The sequence below is a fragment of the Dipodomys spectabilis genome, unplaced genomic scaffold, assembly GCF_019054845.1.
Source record: "Dipodomys spectabilis isolate Male_0828 unplaced genomic scaffold, ASM1905484v1 ptg000019l, whole genome shotgun sequence".
Classification (NCBI taxonomy): Eukaryota; Metazoa; Chordata; class Mammalia; order Rodentia; family Heteromyidae; genus Dipodomys; species Dipodomys spectabilis.
In genome coordinates this window covers 12,719,194-12,737,465 of record NW_024870696.1, presented here as the reverse complement: position 1 = coordinate 12,737,465, position 18,272 = coordinate 12,719,194, and the positions used below count along the sequence as shown (strand labels likewise).

Below are 18,272 nucleotides of genomic sequence, written 5' to 3'. Positions count from 1 at the left end.
GATTAAAGAGGCTAGTGATCATAAAGTCTCTTGGAAAAAATAAATATAGGCATCACCATTAAATTCTCTCTCTCTCTGTTTTTTTTTTTTTTTTTTTTTTTGCTAGTCCTGGGACTTGAACTCAGGGCCTAGGCATTGTTGCTGAGCTTCTTTTGCTCAAGCTAACACTCTACCACTTGAGTCACAGCACTACTTCTGGCCTTTTCTGAAGAATCAAACCTAGGGTTTTAGGCATGCTAGGCAAGCACTCTACCACTAAGCCACAGACCCAACCCCCCTTTATTGGGGTGGGGGTTCGGTCATGGGGCCTGAACTCTGGGCCTGGGCGCTGTTCTTAGCTCTTTAGCTCAAGGCTAGCGCTCTACCACTTGAGCCACAGTGCTACTTCTTTCTTTTTGCTTATGTGGTGCTGAGGAATCGAACCCAGGGCCTCATGCATGCAAGACAAGCGCTCTACCACTGAGCCACCTTCCCAGCCCCAGCCTCCTTATTTTTTATTTTTATTTTCTTTACTATGTTTGGCATAATACCCGCTCCTTTGGTTGTTAATAGCTCCAATAATCAGCCTCTCCAAACTGAGGGAAAGATGATGGGAACAGCAATTAGGGCTTCTCACAACTTGAATGAATACCAGTCTAAAACCATAGTATCTTAAAAACTCTGTGTGTGTGTGTGTGTGTGTGTGTGTGTGTGTGTGTGTATCACTATTTTATATGCCATTATTTTTGGAAGCAATGGTAACTCTGCTTCATTTCATTTCTTTTTTTTCTTCCTGTCCTGGAGCTTGAAGTCCTAGAGCTATAGCTACACTTTTGGCTTTTTTAGGGGTAATTTTTTGGAGATAAGAGTCTCACAGACTTTGGTGTCCTGGCTGGCTTTGAACAGTGATCCTCAGATCTAAGCCTCCTCAGTAGGTAGATTACAGGGATGAGCCACTTTAGTAGGTGTGATAGTCCTTCATCCAAGAAGGTGATGACCCAAGGAATGAAAAGAGAGGTTCTGTCTATTCAGAGCTTTACCTTAACCTCTCCTTAGGATGTATAACTACTTTGAATGATGAATGAAATCACTGGTAACAGATTGAAGAAATGCAGAAGGGTACAAGCCTATCCTGGGACATATTAAAACATCAAGATGAAAAATAAAATCTCTTCTCACAAGAACTTCAGTTAAGAGACTCTGCTCTTTATATATACTAAGGAAACTATAGCACTTTTGCCAACATGGTTTTGAGGCTGGAGGAGTCAAACCTAGGTTATTTCATATGATAGAGCAGTGATCTACCTTCCAAGTGTGCGCTTCTTTCCAATGTAGTGTTTTATTGGCAATTCATTATTAATGACACCCCTTCCAGCTTCCCAAGTTTTTTTTTCTGAGGGAATGGTTCAAATGGTAGAGCATTTGCTCAGCAAGCACAAGACCTTGGGTTCAAACCCCAGATCAAAAAAGAAAAAATATTTTAGTCACTATATACATTTTCCAGCAATTCCAGGACTTTTAACTTCTTTAAATCCTTTAATTAGTATGACACTGGGAAGCCTGTTTAAGAAGCAGGGTGAGCAGAAGAAGAGAGTGTTTGATTAAGGAACATTTTGTGCATATATGCACGTGTCAAAAGGAAATTCCCTTGCATGACTAATTTATATTAATAAAAATTTAGGAAGCCAGGCACTGGTGGTGGCTAATGCTTGTAATCCTAAATTACTCAGAAAACTAAGATCTAAGGATCTTGGCTTGAAATCAGCTTGGGCAATAAAGTCTGTGAAACTTGTATCTCTAATAAAATACAAAAAGCTGGAAGTGGATCTGTGGCTCAAGTGGTAGAATACCTTGAGCAAAAAAAGTTGAGGGACAGCATCCAGGCCCTGAGTTCAAGCACACCACACCACACAGACACCCCAAAATATGGGGAAAAGTATGACACTGAACAACTTCTTACAAGACTGAAGGTCTTTCATCTTAATATTCACATCCTACTAGAAAAAGACAAGAGAAATGAACTGGTTAAACACAAACCAAAACGAAGAATCAATTCCCTGATAACTTCAGAGAAAGGGGTTCAGGCTTTTCTTTCTTTTTTTTTTTTTTTGGTTCCGGCTTTTCGGAGATTGATATTTTAAGTGGACACAGCTAGGAGATATCGCTGATTGACTGTGGAAGCTGAGTTCTACCATGCGGAAAGTTACCCTATGGCAGGAATCCGTCAGTGCCCACGGAATAGAATCGACGGCGTATAGAATGAGTCCAGTGCATCCAATGGGGTCTGGGAGGCCAGCCAAGGTGAAGGCTGGTCCTCAGATCCAGGTCTACACAGAAAATAGCTAGCCAGGGCCTGTGGAATCTGGAACTTGCCGGGGGTGTCACTGTGTGCTCACAGCGGGTGGAGTTCCGTTGACTGGAGGCTAATTGGTTCTGCTCTAACCAATCACAGTGGCGGGAAGAACAAGGCAACATGAGCTCTGCTGGTGAGTGTTGGAGAGGGGCGCGCAGAGGTGTTGAGCAAACCACTTGCCCTCCCAGTTCTTAACAAGAGGGAGCCATGTAGGGGTGCTACAAGTGATTTCAAAGCATCCACGGCCTTAGCTTTCCTGCTGTCCTTCTTGAACTTTAAGGCCTCCTTCCTAAGACAGCTAAGGCAAAAGGGAGGAGGTCAGATGGAAATGGGGCCGTCCCGCGCCCTTCCTTCTGTAGGGAGAAGGCCCACACGGATTGGAACTGTACAGTGATTCCTTTGTTGCTAAGTCAATACTAACAAGGTGCGAGTTGAGTGCTGCCCACCTGCCGAGCTAACGGAGTGTGAAGGGAAAACAAGCCTGGAGCAATGGTAGGATTGGTTAATGGTAGGATTGGGAGGTTCTCCAGAGTCTTGTTCTCTTATTAGGACTATATGGCCAATGGCAATCCTTATGGCAGCCAAACCCCTCTTCACCAGCAGGGGTGAACAATAGTAAAAAATGCATACCATGGTTGTAAAAAGGGGTCTGTGTCTGGGGACATTAGAAGAACATTATCTATGTGTTGACACGAACAACATTAGGGGCTGGGAAGGTGGCTCAGTGGTAGAGTACTTGCCTTGCATGCATGAGGCCCGGGGTTCGATTCCTCAGCACCACAAATGCAGAAAAAGCCAGAAGTGGCGCTGTGGCTCAAGTGGTAGAGCACTAGCCTTGAGCCGAAGAGCTGAGGGACAGCGCCCAAGGCCCAGAGTTCAGGCCCCACCACCGACAAAAAACAAACAAACAAACAACAACAACATTAAAAGATGGAAAGGAGTTTAAGAAAAAGTAATATAGCTGGGATGATTGATCAAAACAAATTATATGTATATCATATGTAAATATTGCAAAGAAGTCCCTTGTACAATTAATGTTAACAAATTTTTTTAAAATTAAACTTTAAAAAGATCACTCCTCATGTACATACACTTATCTGCTATATATGTGCATTATATATGTTATATAGTACATATGTAGTATATTATATATCTATTATATATTATGTATTTATTATATTATATAGTATATTATTTATTATATACTATGTAGTATTATATGTGTATTATATATAATACATTATGTGTGTGTAAGTAGCTAAAATATAGAAATACATAGACACATAACAAATACATGGTCACACAGTTTAAATGTAGATTGTCAGCTTGAGCGAAAAAGCCAAGCTAGAGAGAGAGGCCCTGAATTCAGGCCCCAATACAGACAGACAGACAGACCACACTCACACACACAGTTTTCTTCTTAGAACTCATGTCCACATTAACTTTTCAGTTCTAACTCATTTCTCTACAGGTCCTTTTCCTTTTCCCAAGCTCATATTTACATGTTTCTTTCTGCCACAGAAGGTTCTGGCTGTCAACATTACATTTATTTTTCTCAGTCCTATAACACATCTCCTATTGCATCAGAATTAGTTCAGCAATATTACCACCATGAACCTACTAAAAAGATCAGGATCTATTTGCAGTTCTCCTTACCACTACCGCAACTTCACTACTGTAACAATGTCCCATGCATATACCACAGGCCCAAGACGAAGGCTTCATAGCCAAATACTGACTTAGTAAATTAACTTGAATTTCTTCTTTCCCCTTTTCCTTTTTTTTCTTCCTTTCTTTCTTTCTTTTCTTTTCTTGTTTTTTTTTTTGTTGGTTGCGGGGCCTGAACTCTGGGCCTGGGTGCTGTCCCTTAGCTCTTCAGCTCTTCAGCTCAAGGCCTTTGGTCAAGGCCTTTATTTAACATGCAGTTGGAATCATTATTTCCATTTGCTTGGAGGTTTAGATTTTTCCCCCAGTGATTTTAAAACTAAATTTGCATAGTATTAAAAATAATTTAAAAATACCTGATATGCAATAAATGGCTGAAAACCAAACAATCCAAAAACTAAAAGTCATCCCCTGGTGACCTCACCAATCTGCAGACTGGTGAGACTGCAAATGGAAAGCAGCAATCAGGGGAGACTGAAATAGAGGGCCATATCATCAAAGTGCTTCATCTACATTTATGAAAAGAGCCTAATAAAACCTTTTAAAAATTGTTTAAAAGGCAGGGATAAAAGCAATTAGAAGGTAACAGAGGGGTGAATTTGATTAAAGTATATTATAAGCATGTATGGAAATACACAATGAAAGCCCTTTTGAACAATTGATGTACACTAATAAAAAAGAGAAAATCATCTCTTTTTCATGAAGTAAAAATACATCTATTTGTGCCTTCAGAGATGGCATTGAAATAGAAATAATTCACCATTAAAATCAAATCAGTGGAATAAGAGTATTTTTATAACAATTACTATATTCTGACCATGTTTTTATTAATCCACTGGGGAAAAGCATCTAAGTTGAACAATTATTTCTTTTTTAATTTTGTTGTAAAGGTGATGTTAGAGGGGTTACAGTTATATAAGTTAGGTAATGAGTACATGTCTTGTGGAACATTGTTACCTCCTCCCTTGTTTTTTCCTGTTTTCCCTCCTCCCTGACTCTCTCCCACCCGCCAAGTTGCAAAGTGCATTTCCAACATAGTGTCTTGTGCATTTTGCTGCTGCATTGGTTCACTCTTTGTCCTTTGATTCATCATTTTGTTCTCTTGAAATAACAATTCGTCCAGCACTGACAGATCTTTTTATTGAGTTTTTTTTAATTTTTAATTATTGTAAAGGTGATATTCAAGGGGTTACCATTTCATAAATTAGATAATACATTTCTCTTTAGACAATGTCACCCCTTCCTTTGCTCTCTCCTAGTTTTTCCCTCCTGTCTCTGCCCACGCTAACAGGTCTTAAATAAGGTCTAAATAATTTTAGTGCCTATTAGAAGAAAGAAGACAAAACCTAAATTCCTCCTGTCACAGAGCTCTGTCTGGCTAGGAAGCTGTCCACATCAATGGATGAAAACAATGTGTCAATATAATGCAAGACAAGCAGGCCAAGGCAGGGGCATGAGGTAGCGAGTACCAGACAGAGATGTGCCACCCATGCAACCAATTACCATGATCTTCCAGCCACTGATCAGGAGCAGAATTATCCTGAGGCATGTGATCGTGATCAGTTGTGATGGTGCAGAGATCACAGCCAAGCTAACACTTCGGAATAGGAAGGGACTGGAACTAGTGATACCATGTAAGAAACCGACACAGTTTTCTAGGGGAGAGACAAAAAGAACCTGAGAGAGTTAAATGTGCAGGAGCCAGACCCCTCTGGCTCATACCCATCATCCTACCCACTCAAGAGGCTGAAATCTGAAGATTATGGTTTGATGGCAGCCTAGGCAGAAAACTTCCTAAAAGTCTTATCTCCAGCTAACTAGCAAAAAAAAACATCTAGAAATGGAGGTGTGACTCAAGGGCTAGACCAAATGCCAGTTTTTAGTGAAAAGCTAAGCAAGAGTGCAAGGCACCAAATTCAAGCCCCAATACCAGTACACACACACACACACACACACACACACACACACACACACACACACACACACAGAGTTAATGGGCACAGATGGAGACAGAGAAGAGAGATTCCAGAAATAGGGAGAAACCACAGAGCAGGGATCACTTATTGCATATGGGCAGGAGGAGGAAGCAGAAGGGGAGATAGAAGAGGCAAGAACGACAGGCAGGAGGGGGAGTCAAATCTCCATTTTCTGGATGAGGCAATTGAATCAGTAATGTGTCTAATGCACATTGGAAGGCCTGGACACATAGAAAGCATTGAGATGCATGTGCCTAATGGATGTAAACAGAGATGGCCCATATGATTAAAGCAAGGATCACAAAAAGAGAGATCTGAGCTGAAAAAACAGATTTTTGAATCATCTGTGTGTCATAAATCAGAGGATACTCATAAAAAAGAAAAGCAGAGCAGGATGTAGGGAAAACACACATGAAATTTTATGCTAGACAGGAGGAAAAATGGTATTTGTGGAACAGAAGGTAGTGACTGACACCAGATCTACTGCTTATAATACTGTCTGGTTGTCTGGGTTGTTTCTGTGTCTGGTATTCAAAGACAGCAACCATCTGGTGTCATCAGGAAAAGTGACCAAGGTCTTTGTCTAAACCTGTAAGCCAGTGATTGCAAGTGACTCACTATTATCAGATACTTGACTAGATGAAGCCAGGTACCTCACATAAATTATTTAAGTCATTGATTTACAGTCTTTCATTATAAACTTTGGGTATGATAGAGAAATGTTGCTAAGACAGTTAATTTATTATTTAATAATTGAATGCTGTACTCTAAAAAACATTTAGAGGAGGTGGCGCTGTAGCTCAAGTTGTATAGCTCTTGCCTTGAGCTGAAGAGCTGAGGGACAGTGCCCAGACCCAGAGTTCAAGCCCCACGACCGACAAAAACAAAAACAAACAAAAAAAACCCCACAAAAACATGTGAAGTAAGCATCAGGGATTGTCTAGTCCACAGGAGATTCCTGTACTTGAATTTATGACTATCAACATTTGTATTGTCTGATTACCTTAAACAACAACTATCAAAGCGAAGAGAAGCATTTAATGCATTGCATGATCAAATGAATATTCAAGAAAGTTCTTACCAGGCTGTAATGCTGGGTCCCCACAAACCAGCTGAAGTTTGATTGAAATACACAAGTTCCTGCCTTTGGTTTCTTAAAGAAGATACAAAATATATTATAGTAGACTAAACAGTGGCACAGGAGAACCTCCAAAGCGAACCCCATTTCAAATCATACCAAGGCAATATGCAATAAAGTCAATTGTTCATTTGTACTCTGCTCTGGAAAGTGTTGGGGTGTATTAGTTGGAAGTAAGCAGAAGACTGGATGTTGTTGTAAATTTAGGGACACAGCATAAATGGGACACGCAGTCCTGTCAGACTAGGGGCTCCCCACAGCTGGGAGTGTTTAAGCAGAGTGACAAGTGACAAAGATCTGGAGGACAGATGTGAGTTCGATCACACTAAAGGCTGTCAGCATGGCTGTTGGCCATGGATGATGGACTCATTTGCTCCATTTTTTCCCTTGTAATACAATCTGTTCAGGGGTTTTTGATTTTTATTTTTCCTCCCATATAGAGATCATCGCTTCTACAAACCTTATCATTCTTCTAGAGGATGAGATCTTTGCTGATTTTTTCAACACATTTCTTTCTCTCCCGGTAAGCATTTTCAGACGTAAATCCAAATGTTTTCTTACAGTAAATCTCACTGACCCAAATGCCTGCTTAGTTTTGATGACATTGTTTTCTTTTTTCTTTTTTCTTGATCATGGGGCTTGAACTCTGGGCCTATGCACTGTCCCTCAGCTCTTCAGTTCAAGGCTAGTGCTCTACTACTTGAGCCACAGCACCACTTCTGAGTTTGTGGTGGTTTATTGGAGATAAAGAGTCTCATGGACTTTCCTGTCTGGGCTGTCTTTGAACCGTGATCCTCAGACCTCCTGAGTAGCTAGGATTACAGCCATGAGCCACCGGTGCCAAGCTGTTTTCATTTTTTTTTAAACAAAATTCTTTATCAACTCAAGAGCTTTTGCAATTTAAGCAAGATGGATTGAATTGACCTGCTAAGAAATGCAGTTTGAAAGGGACAATAATAACCTTACTCTTTCAATATCTGTCTGGAAGGTGATATGTGTGGATTACAACTTGTATCTAAGGGGAATAGACACTTGAGCTGAATGGATTAATAGACAATAAAAGGCTTAATCTTTTCTTTGTTTTTCCATAAATTTGCTTTATATATTTTTAAAAATCTGTATCTGCTTGCCAGAGAGAAGTAGCAAAGATTTTGGTCTGTGGTGTCAAGCTTTAGCTCTATTCAGTTTTCTTCTTTGTAGCACACAAGGTCCCACAAGTCTCCAACAAATTAACCAGCGAACAGTAGAAAGTGTAGTCATGACTCAAGTGGTAGAACAGCAGCCTTGAACAAACAAGCCAAGTGAAAGTTTGAGTCCTCGATACAGGCACATATATTATTACAAATTTAAGACACACTCTATCTCCATATGTAATTTATAACCCAAGACTTCATATCTTCAGTTCTGTCTGCTTGTTCAGTTCAAAAGCTTAGACAAATCCAAAGCCATTTCTCATTAGAAATAGCTTTACACCTTTCTTATTCCATGGAGAAAGTGAATAATACAATACATCAATATATCATAATATCAAGAGCATTTGCTTTTGCATACAGACAAGCTAAGTCCCAAGTCTAGGCAGGGGAGAGCCAAAAAAATGAATCTTGCAATTCAGTAGCTAGAATATTCTGGTGCAGAACAAGTTAATTCCATGGAATACATTTAAGATTTAAGGTCCCTCAAAACAGGAAGGCTGGGGCTGGGAAGGTGGCTCAGTGATAGAGTGCTTGCCTTGCATGTATGAAGCCCTGGGTTCGATTCCTCAGCACCACATAAGCAAAACGAAAAAAGCCGGAGGTGGCACTGTGGCTCAAGTGGTAGAGCGCTAGCCTTGAGCTGAGGGACAGCGCCCAGGCCCAGAGTTCAGGCCCCACGACTGGACCAAAAAACAAAAACAAAACAAACAAACAAAAAAACAGGAAGGCTGTGGAGTCTCTGCTTTTCTGTCTCCGTAGATAAGCTGAGCTATGAACCTGAAGACCAGTTCCACCTCTTTCACCATTTCCTATCTTTCTTTTGCAGGTTTTTGGACAGACACCATTTTATACTGTTGAAAGTTCACAATGGAGCTTGTGGCCAGAAATGCCCTATAATCTGGTGAGAAGATTCTTGAATGGTGAAAGGTTTGGATGGAGAAAGAGAGGCTTGTGTTTGAAGCATGAATTGGGAAAGGGAGAGAAACAGGGATCCCAAAAGATGACTTTGGGAGAAACTGTAAGGGAGGTGACTGAGCAGATAGACATTTTACAATTTTATCGGAAATAAGAAATTGCTGGTGAACACTTTCCTTCCTATACTTGTCCATAGTTAACAAACAGAATTTGTTTCTGATTGTTGGGTAGCAGGTGCTTGGAACACAATGCTTAGAAGAATTTTGAGGTCATACCTTAGCAAGAATGATATAAGAATTAATTGACATTGCCATGGTTCTGGGATAGGAAACAGTACCCCATAAATCACTTAGTTATAATCAGATATCAACTATCAGATATAGTCCAAGGTAAGAAGTGACTCTGAAACTTTTATTCCTTCCTTTCTTTCTTTTTTTTTTTTGGTCCGGTCGTGGGGCCTGAACTCTGGGCCTGGGCACTGTCCCTCAGCTCTTCAGCTCAAGGCTAGCGCTCTACCACTTGAGCCATAGCGCCACTTCTGGTTTTCTGGTGCTTTATTGGAGATAAGAGTCCCCTGGACTTTCTCACGGGCTGGCTTTGAACTGTGATCATCAGATCTCAGCCTCCTGAGTAGGTAGGATTATAGGTGTGAGCCACTGACACCTGGCTCTTTTCTTTTCTTTCTCTCTCCCCCTCCCTCCTTTCCACCCTTCTCTCTCTCTCTCTTTCCCTCTCTCCCTCTCTATCTCTCATGTATGTGCTGATATTGGGCTTAAACACAGGGCCTGGGAGCTAACTGACCCTTAGCATCACTCAAGGCTGACACTCTACCACTTGAGACACAGTGCCACATCTGGCTTTTTGGTGGTTCATTGGAGATGAGAGACTCAGGGTTGGCTTCAAACCACAGTTCTCAAATCTCAGCCTCTCTAGTAGCTAGGATTAAAGGCATGAGCCAGTGGTGCCTGGTTTATAACTCCCAAATTTCTGATGATTACTTGACCATTCTCTTTTAGAAACATGTCTTTTATATTTTTTTCTTCTTATGCATTTCACCTTTTCCTTCTAAATTGTCTTTCTCATGTCTCTTTCTTCCCTTTACTCTTGTCCTTTTCTTAGACTTACCAATATCTCCTCCATGAGATTCCAATGGTACGTAAGACTGGAAAAGACACAGAAAGCCCCTCTCCTAATAAGGTTTTGGTCATCTCTGAGTTCTAGAAAGCTAAGAAGAGATAACCTACTTCAATTCTTACTTTTTGTTTCTATGGGGAAAAGAGAAAAAAAACTCTGAAACTTTCTTTTTTCATTTTTCCTCCCTTTTCTTACGGATCTGGGACCCATCCTGTACTCTAAATTATGGCATGTGTGTGTTTGTATGTTTGTGTGTTGCTATTTTTGTTTTTAAGACAAAGTCTCACTACATAGCCGTGGCTGGCCTAGAACTTGCTCTCCTCCTGTCTCAGCTTCCTAAGTGCTGGGATGATGCTTCATGATGCTGTTTCATTGCATAATAGGTATGGGTTGGAGACGTGTGAGACCTGTGTGTTTACAAAGAAGAAAGTTGAGTAGGGCTAAGCCTGACACCACAGACCAAAATCTTGGCTGCTATGCTCTGGGAAGCATATAGATTTTTCAAAAAAAAAAATAAAGCAAATCTATGCAAGAATAAAGAAAAGTTTTGGAAGAGTAAGCCTGTTATTTTCTATTAGTCCATTCAGCTCAAGTGTCTATTCTCCTCAGATACAAGTTATAATCCACATACCTCTCCTTCCAGACAGATAGTGGAAAAGTGAGGCTACTCCTGTTCCTTGTCAAGCCTCAACTTATCTTTCTGTTGCTGGTTTTGTTTGAACTCTAGATCTGCAAGTACAAAAAATTATTGACCTGGTTGGAAAAGTATCGGTTACCTTTCTTCTGTAAAACAAACTTATGTTTCCATTACATTCTCTGTCAGGAGCTCATCAGCTTCATCAAGTCTCAAGAAGGAGGTAAGTGTGTGTGTGTGTGTGTGTGTGTGTGTGTTGGTGGTGGTGGTGATGTTTCATTGTGACATTTTCACACATATATGCAATGCACATTGATCACATTCTCCCTTTGTTACTCCCTTTGTCAGTCCCCCATTTATGAAACAATTTCAATGTTCCCATTTGGCTATATTCCTCATTAGTCCTCTCTCCCTCCTACTGGGTATCTACCACCACGCCCCAACAAAGTTTGTTTTACTTTCCTATCATTTTTTGTGTGGGTGTGGGTGTTAGTAATGAGGCGTGAATTTAGAGTCTCTCACTTGAGGCACACCTCAGGTCTGGCTTTTTTTCTTTTGCTTTTGCTAATTGATTGGAGACAGAGTTTCATAGGCCTTTCTGCTTGAACTAGCTTTAAACAGATCTCAACCTCTTGAGTAGCTAGGATTACAGGCATGAGCCACTAACAGCCAGCAAGTTTGTGTGTGTGTGTGTGTGTGTGAGTGTGTGTGTGTGCACGCACGTGTGTGCACGTGCACACGCATGCGGGGGTGTGCTGGTACCAAGGGAGAAACTCAGAGCCTTGCGTTTTGTTTTCTGTTTTGGGGGTTTTTTTTTTACTCATGACTGGTGCTCTGCCTCTTGAGACATGCCTTCATCCCTACCATTCTTATTAATTAAACATCACATTTTTTTTTTCACATGCAGAAGCTAGATCTAAAATACACCAGGACATGATCAATTATACAGGACGCTAGGCATTCACACACAGTGAGACCAAAGGAGGATGCTCTTAGGGGAGGAACACAAAGGTGCAAAACCTATGTGCTCTGATCGTATAAAACAATATATATTGAAATGAACTCTAGAAAATGGAAATAAGAGGATTTTTTCTTTTCTTTTTGTCTAGCTTGTTTGTTTATCTGTGTTCGGGAGGGGGGTAAGCACGGGCACAGAAATGGAGGGACAATGGATGAACAAATGCAACAGTGGTACTCAGTAGACACTATGTTGATAATAAACTATACAACTCATGGATGGGGATGGGAGGAAAAAACAGAGAGAAACAGAGAGAGAGAGAGAGAGAGAGAGAGAGAGAGAGAGAGAGAGAGAGAAAGGAGTGACATTTTCCAGAAAGAAAGGTACTCCTTACCAACCAGACTTATGAAACAGCAACCCTTCTGTATGTCACCTTTAAAATAACAATTAAAATATTTAACAAAACATTAATTATACCCAGGGGTTTTACCATGGTATTTCAGATATGCATATTATAGATTTTGCTCAGAGTAACCCTCTCGGTTGCTTTCCTCACTCCCCCCAATGGAGGGTGCTTTTGAGCTGTGCACTGCGTGTATGTCTGTGGGTCCCTCACAAGCCACTTAACAGGTGCCACGAGACACCTGCCTTCAAAGTCACCACCTCGCCAAGACCCTGTTCGTGTAACTGGCCACTGTTTTCCCTCAGTCACACTGAGCTGGGAGACAGGACTTTATCTGACAGCCATGGACCTTATCTGACCATGGACTTTATCTGACAGCCAAAATGATGAGATGGCAAAATGCAGACCAGTGGCTACTGGAAAAGTGCATCGGCGGGGTGCGAGGGATGCTGCGCTTCTGTTCCTACCTCAAGGACAGTGCAGGTGGGTTCTTGATGTTGTTCTTGAGACTTTCACAAGTTCTTCACAGTTTCCAGCTTCCCCGTGACTCCAGATGACAGCTACAGTAAATATAAGACATGTTCAATAATGCAGTGTGGGTAATAGCTATCAGAGTCCTTTTCTTCATCCGTCCATTCATCCATGTATTTAACAACAGGATTTATTGTACATCTGCTGGTAACAGCCGCTGTACTGGTAAGTTGAGATATAAAAGTGAAGGACAGCCATACATTCTTATTTCATAATGCTGTCAATATGGTGGGGGAGAGGGGCAGAAAGCAAGGATAAGCCCTATGGGACAGCATGGGAATCCACTATTCCCTGACCTATTAGGTCCACTTGTTACTGGGAGCTAGGAAGTAGACAGTTAACATTGGCTGACACTCCAATTAGTACATAAAATTTCATTCAGGGACAGACCTTAGTTTTAAGGGTGACACCCTGGGTCCTCTAAGATCAGATTAAGGAGAACTAGACAGACTCTTTCAGCTTGCCACTCCGAATTTAAGCTTAGCAAAGCTGTAAAATAAGAAATGTGCTTCTTGGCACTTTGGGCCTGCAGTGATCTGTGTCTGGTTGTTTGGAGTGGATAATGTAGGAAATATTTGTTTTTGATCTTCATTCAGGGGGGGAATAAAATTCAAAGAATCTGCAGTTTTCCTTAAGGTGACAGTTTTCCAACAACAACAAAGTCTCTTATCCTCTCCAGTGTTTGGATTTTTCTGGAGCTGATCTCTTAGCTGGAAGGAGGGACTAATAGTGATGATTGCTGGTGCAGGAGAGGCAGCTGCTGTGTGTATGGAAGGCATAGAGCGGCTTCACACAGATACGGAAGCCGCGACAATGGTGCTGATCTTTGTCTTTCTCGCCTGGTCTTTAGGCGAAGAGTTGGTGGATTTCTGGATTCTTGCTGAGAAGATCTTGAGCATAGATGAGACGAATGTAGATGTGCAGGATTACTACTTGTCCCTCCTTCTTATGCTGAAGGCCACCCACCTGCAGGAGGGCTCCAGGGTGGTAACTCTTTGCAACGTGAATATCAGTAAGAATTGTAAAGAATGTTGGAATCAAAATCCGTGGGTGATGGAACCAAACATGAAATTAGTGTCTGATAACCCTTAGTCTTTTGCTTTTTCAGGCTGTCCCCTGTTCCATTTGCTATATAGTAAGGATGCCATGGGAATCCCAGCCCTTAACCTAAGAAGCTGAAAGAGACCAGTTGTCCTCAGTATTTGTCTCTTCCTGCTAACCTACCTTCCAGTGAGGATTTTCTAGAAGGAGTGGATAGAAGTTGAGACAGAGTAACTGAAAAGCTCATGTACCTTCTGAACCTGCACAGCTTTGTTTTTAAAAAAATGTTGCAGATTCCCTTTAGACTAGGGATGTGGCTCATGGCTCAAGTGATTTTTACCACGATGACAAAAACAAAAAAGGGCTGAGAGTCTCTTGAACAAATTACAGTCTGTGAGCCAAATGTAGTACATATATATGGCCTAGAAGCAAAGATTTTTTTAAAAAAATTATTTAAAGGTTTAAAAGAGGAGAAATTATATGTAGTTCACAAAACCTAAAATATTTGCTATCTGGCTCTTTACATAAAAATGTTTCTGACTCATATTGGTTTATTTGATAAATGAGACTATTTTCTTTATTTTTCTTTATTTATTGCAAAGATGATGTACAGAGGGGTTATAGTTACATAAGTCAGGTAATGAGTACATTTCTTATTGAACAGTGTCACCCTCATTTTCTCCCAGTTTTCCCCTCTCAGAGACTATTTTCTTTTTAAAAAATATTGTACTACTCACTGGACACTATGTTGAAAATGAGCTATACAACTTGTGGGTGGAGATGGGAGGGAAAAACTAGGAGAGAACAAGGGAAGAGGTGACATTTTCCAAAAAGAAATATACTCATTACCTGATGTATGTAACTCTAATACCTCTGTACATCTTTATAATAACTATATATTTTTAAACTTTTACAAAAGGAGTTATTCTGAGCCCAGTATCACTGTGTTTCCAAGATATGTTGCTTCAGATTAGCTAAATGTCTCTACTCACATAGATCACTGGAGGAAGTGGGGTTGTGGCACAAGTGATAGAGTATCAGACTTGAGCAAGAAAACTGAGGGAGAGCACACGGCCTTGAGTTCAAGCCCCTGCACTAGCACACACACACTTTCTCACACACACCCCCACACACAAACACACACACACACACACACACACACACACACACACACACACACATGAACGACTCCTTCCATATAGATAATTGACAATTGATAGCAATAAAGTCATGAGTAGTGAATACTGACAATTGAAAGTCCAATTAGTTTCCAGCCCAAACTACTCCACCCAGCATCTCTCATTTTCAATCATCTTTTCTTATAAACTTTGCTTTTTTCATAATAATATTCAATGGCATACAAAAAACCCCAGTGTGATATTTTATTCCATGAGGAAGAAAGCAGGTAGAAATTCCTCTGGAGAAAGGAATCATTGTGTACAGAGAAAAATTTAAAAAACCTTTCCACTATGTGTTTTCCCTGCTTAGGTCCCACAATTCTGTGCAGGACGAATGAAATACTATATACCAAGACAGGTGTGAAAATCTAAAAACTCATCCTCACCATCGTCACACGATTTTTCACTCTTCGACTCTCTGTATTCTTTCCAGAGTCCCTCCTGAACCTCTCCATCTGGCATCCCAACCAGTCAACCACCAGAAGAGAGATCCTGAGCCACATGCAGAAAGTAGCTCTGTTTAAACTCCAGAGCTATTGGCTCCCTAACTTTTATAACCATGGCAAGATGATAATGGCCAGTGAGGAAGCATGCTATGATCTGCTGCAGGAGTATGAGAGTCGCCGGTTCAATGTTTACGCTGTGCATTCAGGAGGGCTCCCTCTGAACATGACCATTAAGAAATCCCAATACTCCCCAAAGCACTACTCAAGTAGAAAGATCAAGAGGAAGATGTGGTACTTGATCAATCCTGGCTCTTGGTCTATGGAAATGGTCCCCAAGCCAGATGTCTGTCCAATGGGCCCGCAAGAGTTTTCTAATGAGCAGAAGATGGAAATACATATGCCTCCCCTGAAAGTGGATTCTGCAAATGAGAGATTAATTAGTATCCTGGAAAAGGATGTCATGAAGCCCACTCTGCCAAAGAACCCCAAAAACCTCCACATGGAGGGCCTCTTTGAGACAAAGTTCTCTTCCCACCTAAGAGCAGCCACCCCTATCTTTAATCATTCCTCTCAGATGGCAATCAATAAGATGATCAAGCAAAGACTGTCTTTTAGATATACCTACTGGGCCTTGTGTGCTGATGCTTATGCAGGAAGTCCTTTCCGGGACTTCCTGAAAAAACTGAATTTGAAAGTAGAGACCCTACTCCTGGACCTATGGCAAGACCTGCACCATTTCCTTAGTGTTCTGATGAGCAACAGGAAGCATGGGAATTCATTCTTTCTGCACATGCTGAGTGATAGAATCTGTGAGCTCTACTTGAATGAGCAACTTGGTCCCTGCTTACCACTCACACCTCAAACTATTCAGGGCCTGAAGAAGATGCTGCCTTATGGGGATGCCAACCCTTGGATCTCCAAGGCCCAGATGGAGATCTGCAAGGTAAGACATGCCTGCAAGAAATAAGTTAGTATTTTAGTTCAAATCTGACCCCAAATCCTGTCCGATCATCTATATTTAACAATATTAACGAGCAACAGTGATCTAATTATCCACACGAATCTTCATATATTGAAGAGCTGGTTTATTTCTTAACTCGTAAGTTTTATACCTCCTAGGACCAGTCAAAACTCCAAAATAGAATGAAGTGGTCAATATTCACCTTCTGTTTCTTTACTTCTTCCTTATATGGCAATTTCCCCAAACCAGGAAACTCACAATTTTTTTAATTTTTTATTATATATTTTTAGTTTTTTATTATTATGAAAATACCATACAGAGGAGTTACAATTACATGGGCAAGACAATGAGTACATTTCTTATCAAGTATTGTTGCTTCCTCCTTTGTTTCCCCTTCCCATCCCTTCCAGTCCAACCCCTGCGTCACGCCCCCCCCCCAAAGTTGTAAAGTTTGTTTTACGACATAACGACTTGTACATCTCATTGTTGCAATGGGTCCACCTGTATCCCTATTTAAATGATTTGCTTTTTCCCTTCCCCTCCACAAATTATACCAACATCAAATACAGTGAAAGCAGGGGTTATATCTTGGGGAAGGGACATACAAAGCAACAAAGAAATCATCTTATAAATGTGTTAGGAACAATCACATGAAAGAAAATCAGAATATTTTTTGAGGGAAATTTTAAGAACTCTGTTCAAAGTAGTGTGTATTGAAAATCAGGGTCTCCCTTTTCCCAACTATCCACCAGGAAAATGGCCAATTGGGAGGAGCTTCTTATAACCCCCAAACAACACATGAGAGCAAGGTAATATTCTAATGACCAGAAGTGAGACCCAGAATGTGACTACTGTATCATCACATGCTTGGCAGAAAACAAAGGGCAAGGGCAAGCTGGATAGCAGAAAGAGACAACTAAAAGGGACTGTTTCCCAGGAAATGAAGAGAGCTGAGATAATCCCACAATGCACTGCCTACCACAAAGCCAAGGCTGGGACATCTTTGTCAATCCTAGGCCCAAAAAGTTGAGAGAGAGAAAACAGAGTCTAGAACCAGGAGAAAACTATCTGTATGGTTTGAGACACTTGGCTATAGCTATCATATTTCCAGTGTATCATAATTATCCAGGGATGCATATGTAGCCAACATGAGGCCAATTCAAACCAGTGGATCAACAGCCATAGCTTTCTTTTACAACATTCTGGATTATTGAAGAGCCTGAGGCTTTCTTGCCTTCATCGGAAGCATCTGGAGTCAGAAAATCAGACTGGAGTGTGCTTCCTGAATCGGAATAAAGCCCCTACTCAGTCTTCTTGGTCTTCTGTAAAGATGCTGAAGGTGTTGGTGTATGGAGAAGTCTTGTATACTATAGTTACTCAAATTGAAGATATAGTATCATCTTTTTTTTGGGGGGGTGGGTCTGGTCGTGGGGCCTAAACTCTGGGCCTGGGCACTGTCCCTCGGCTCTTCAGCTCAAGGCTAGCGCTCTACCACTTGAGCCATAGTACCACTTCCGGCTTTTTTCTTTTTGCTTATGTGGTGCTAAGGAATCGAACCCAGGGCCTCATGCATGCAAGGCAAGCGCTCTACCACTGAGCCACCTTCCCAGCCCTGTAGTATCATCTTTGATCTACTTCTTTGCCCCATCCCATGACCAATACACTGGCAAAACCTGTAGAATCAAACTTTAATATCTACCCAGAAGCCCTTGCTCCATCCACTCTCCTAGACTATTAAGTGGTATTCTAACATTTTGCTTCCATGTC

At 41.1% G+C, this 18,272-nt stretch overlaps 1 protein-coding gene across 1 annotated transcript in view; it reads left to right on the top strand.

Annotated features, from left to right (window-relative positions):
• The first annotated feature begins 5,501 nt into the window (after window positions 1–5,501).
• Rgsl1 (regulator of G protein signaling like 1) overlaps window positions 5,502–18,272 on the top strand; it is a 49,675-nt gene continuing 36,904 nt past the window's right edge. Inside the window, exons 1-7 of the mRNA XM_042674629.1 lie at window positions 5,502–5,631; window positions 7,519–7,634; window positions 9,131–9,205; window positions 11,081–11,210; window positions 12,727–12,831; window positions 13,730–13,891; window positions 15,532–16,487. Of these exons, the coding sequence (XP_042530563.1) occupies window positions 5,502–5,631; window positions 7,519–7,634; window positions 9,131–9,205; window positions 11,081–11,210; window positions 12,727–12,831; window positions 13,730–13,891; window positions 15,532–16,487 (1,674 nt within the window). The remainder of the gene's footprint in view (window positions 5,632–7,518; window positions 7,635–9,130; window positions 9,206–11,080; window positions 11,211–12,726; window positions 12,832–13,729; window positions 13,892–15,531; window positions 16,488–18,272) is intronic.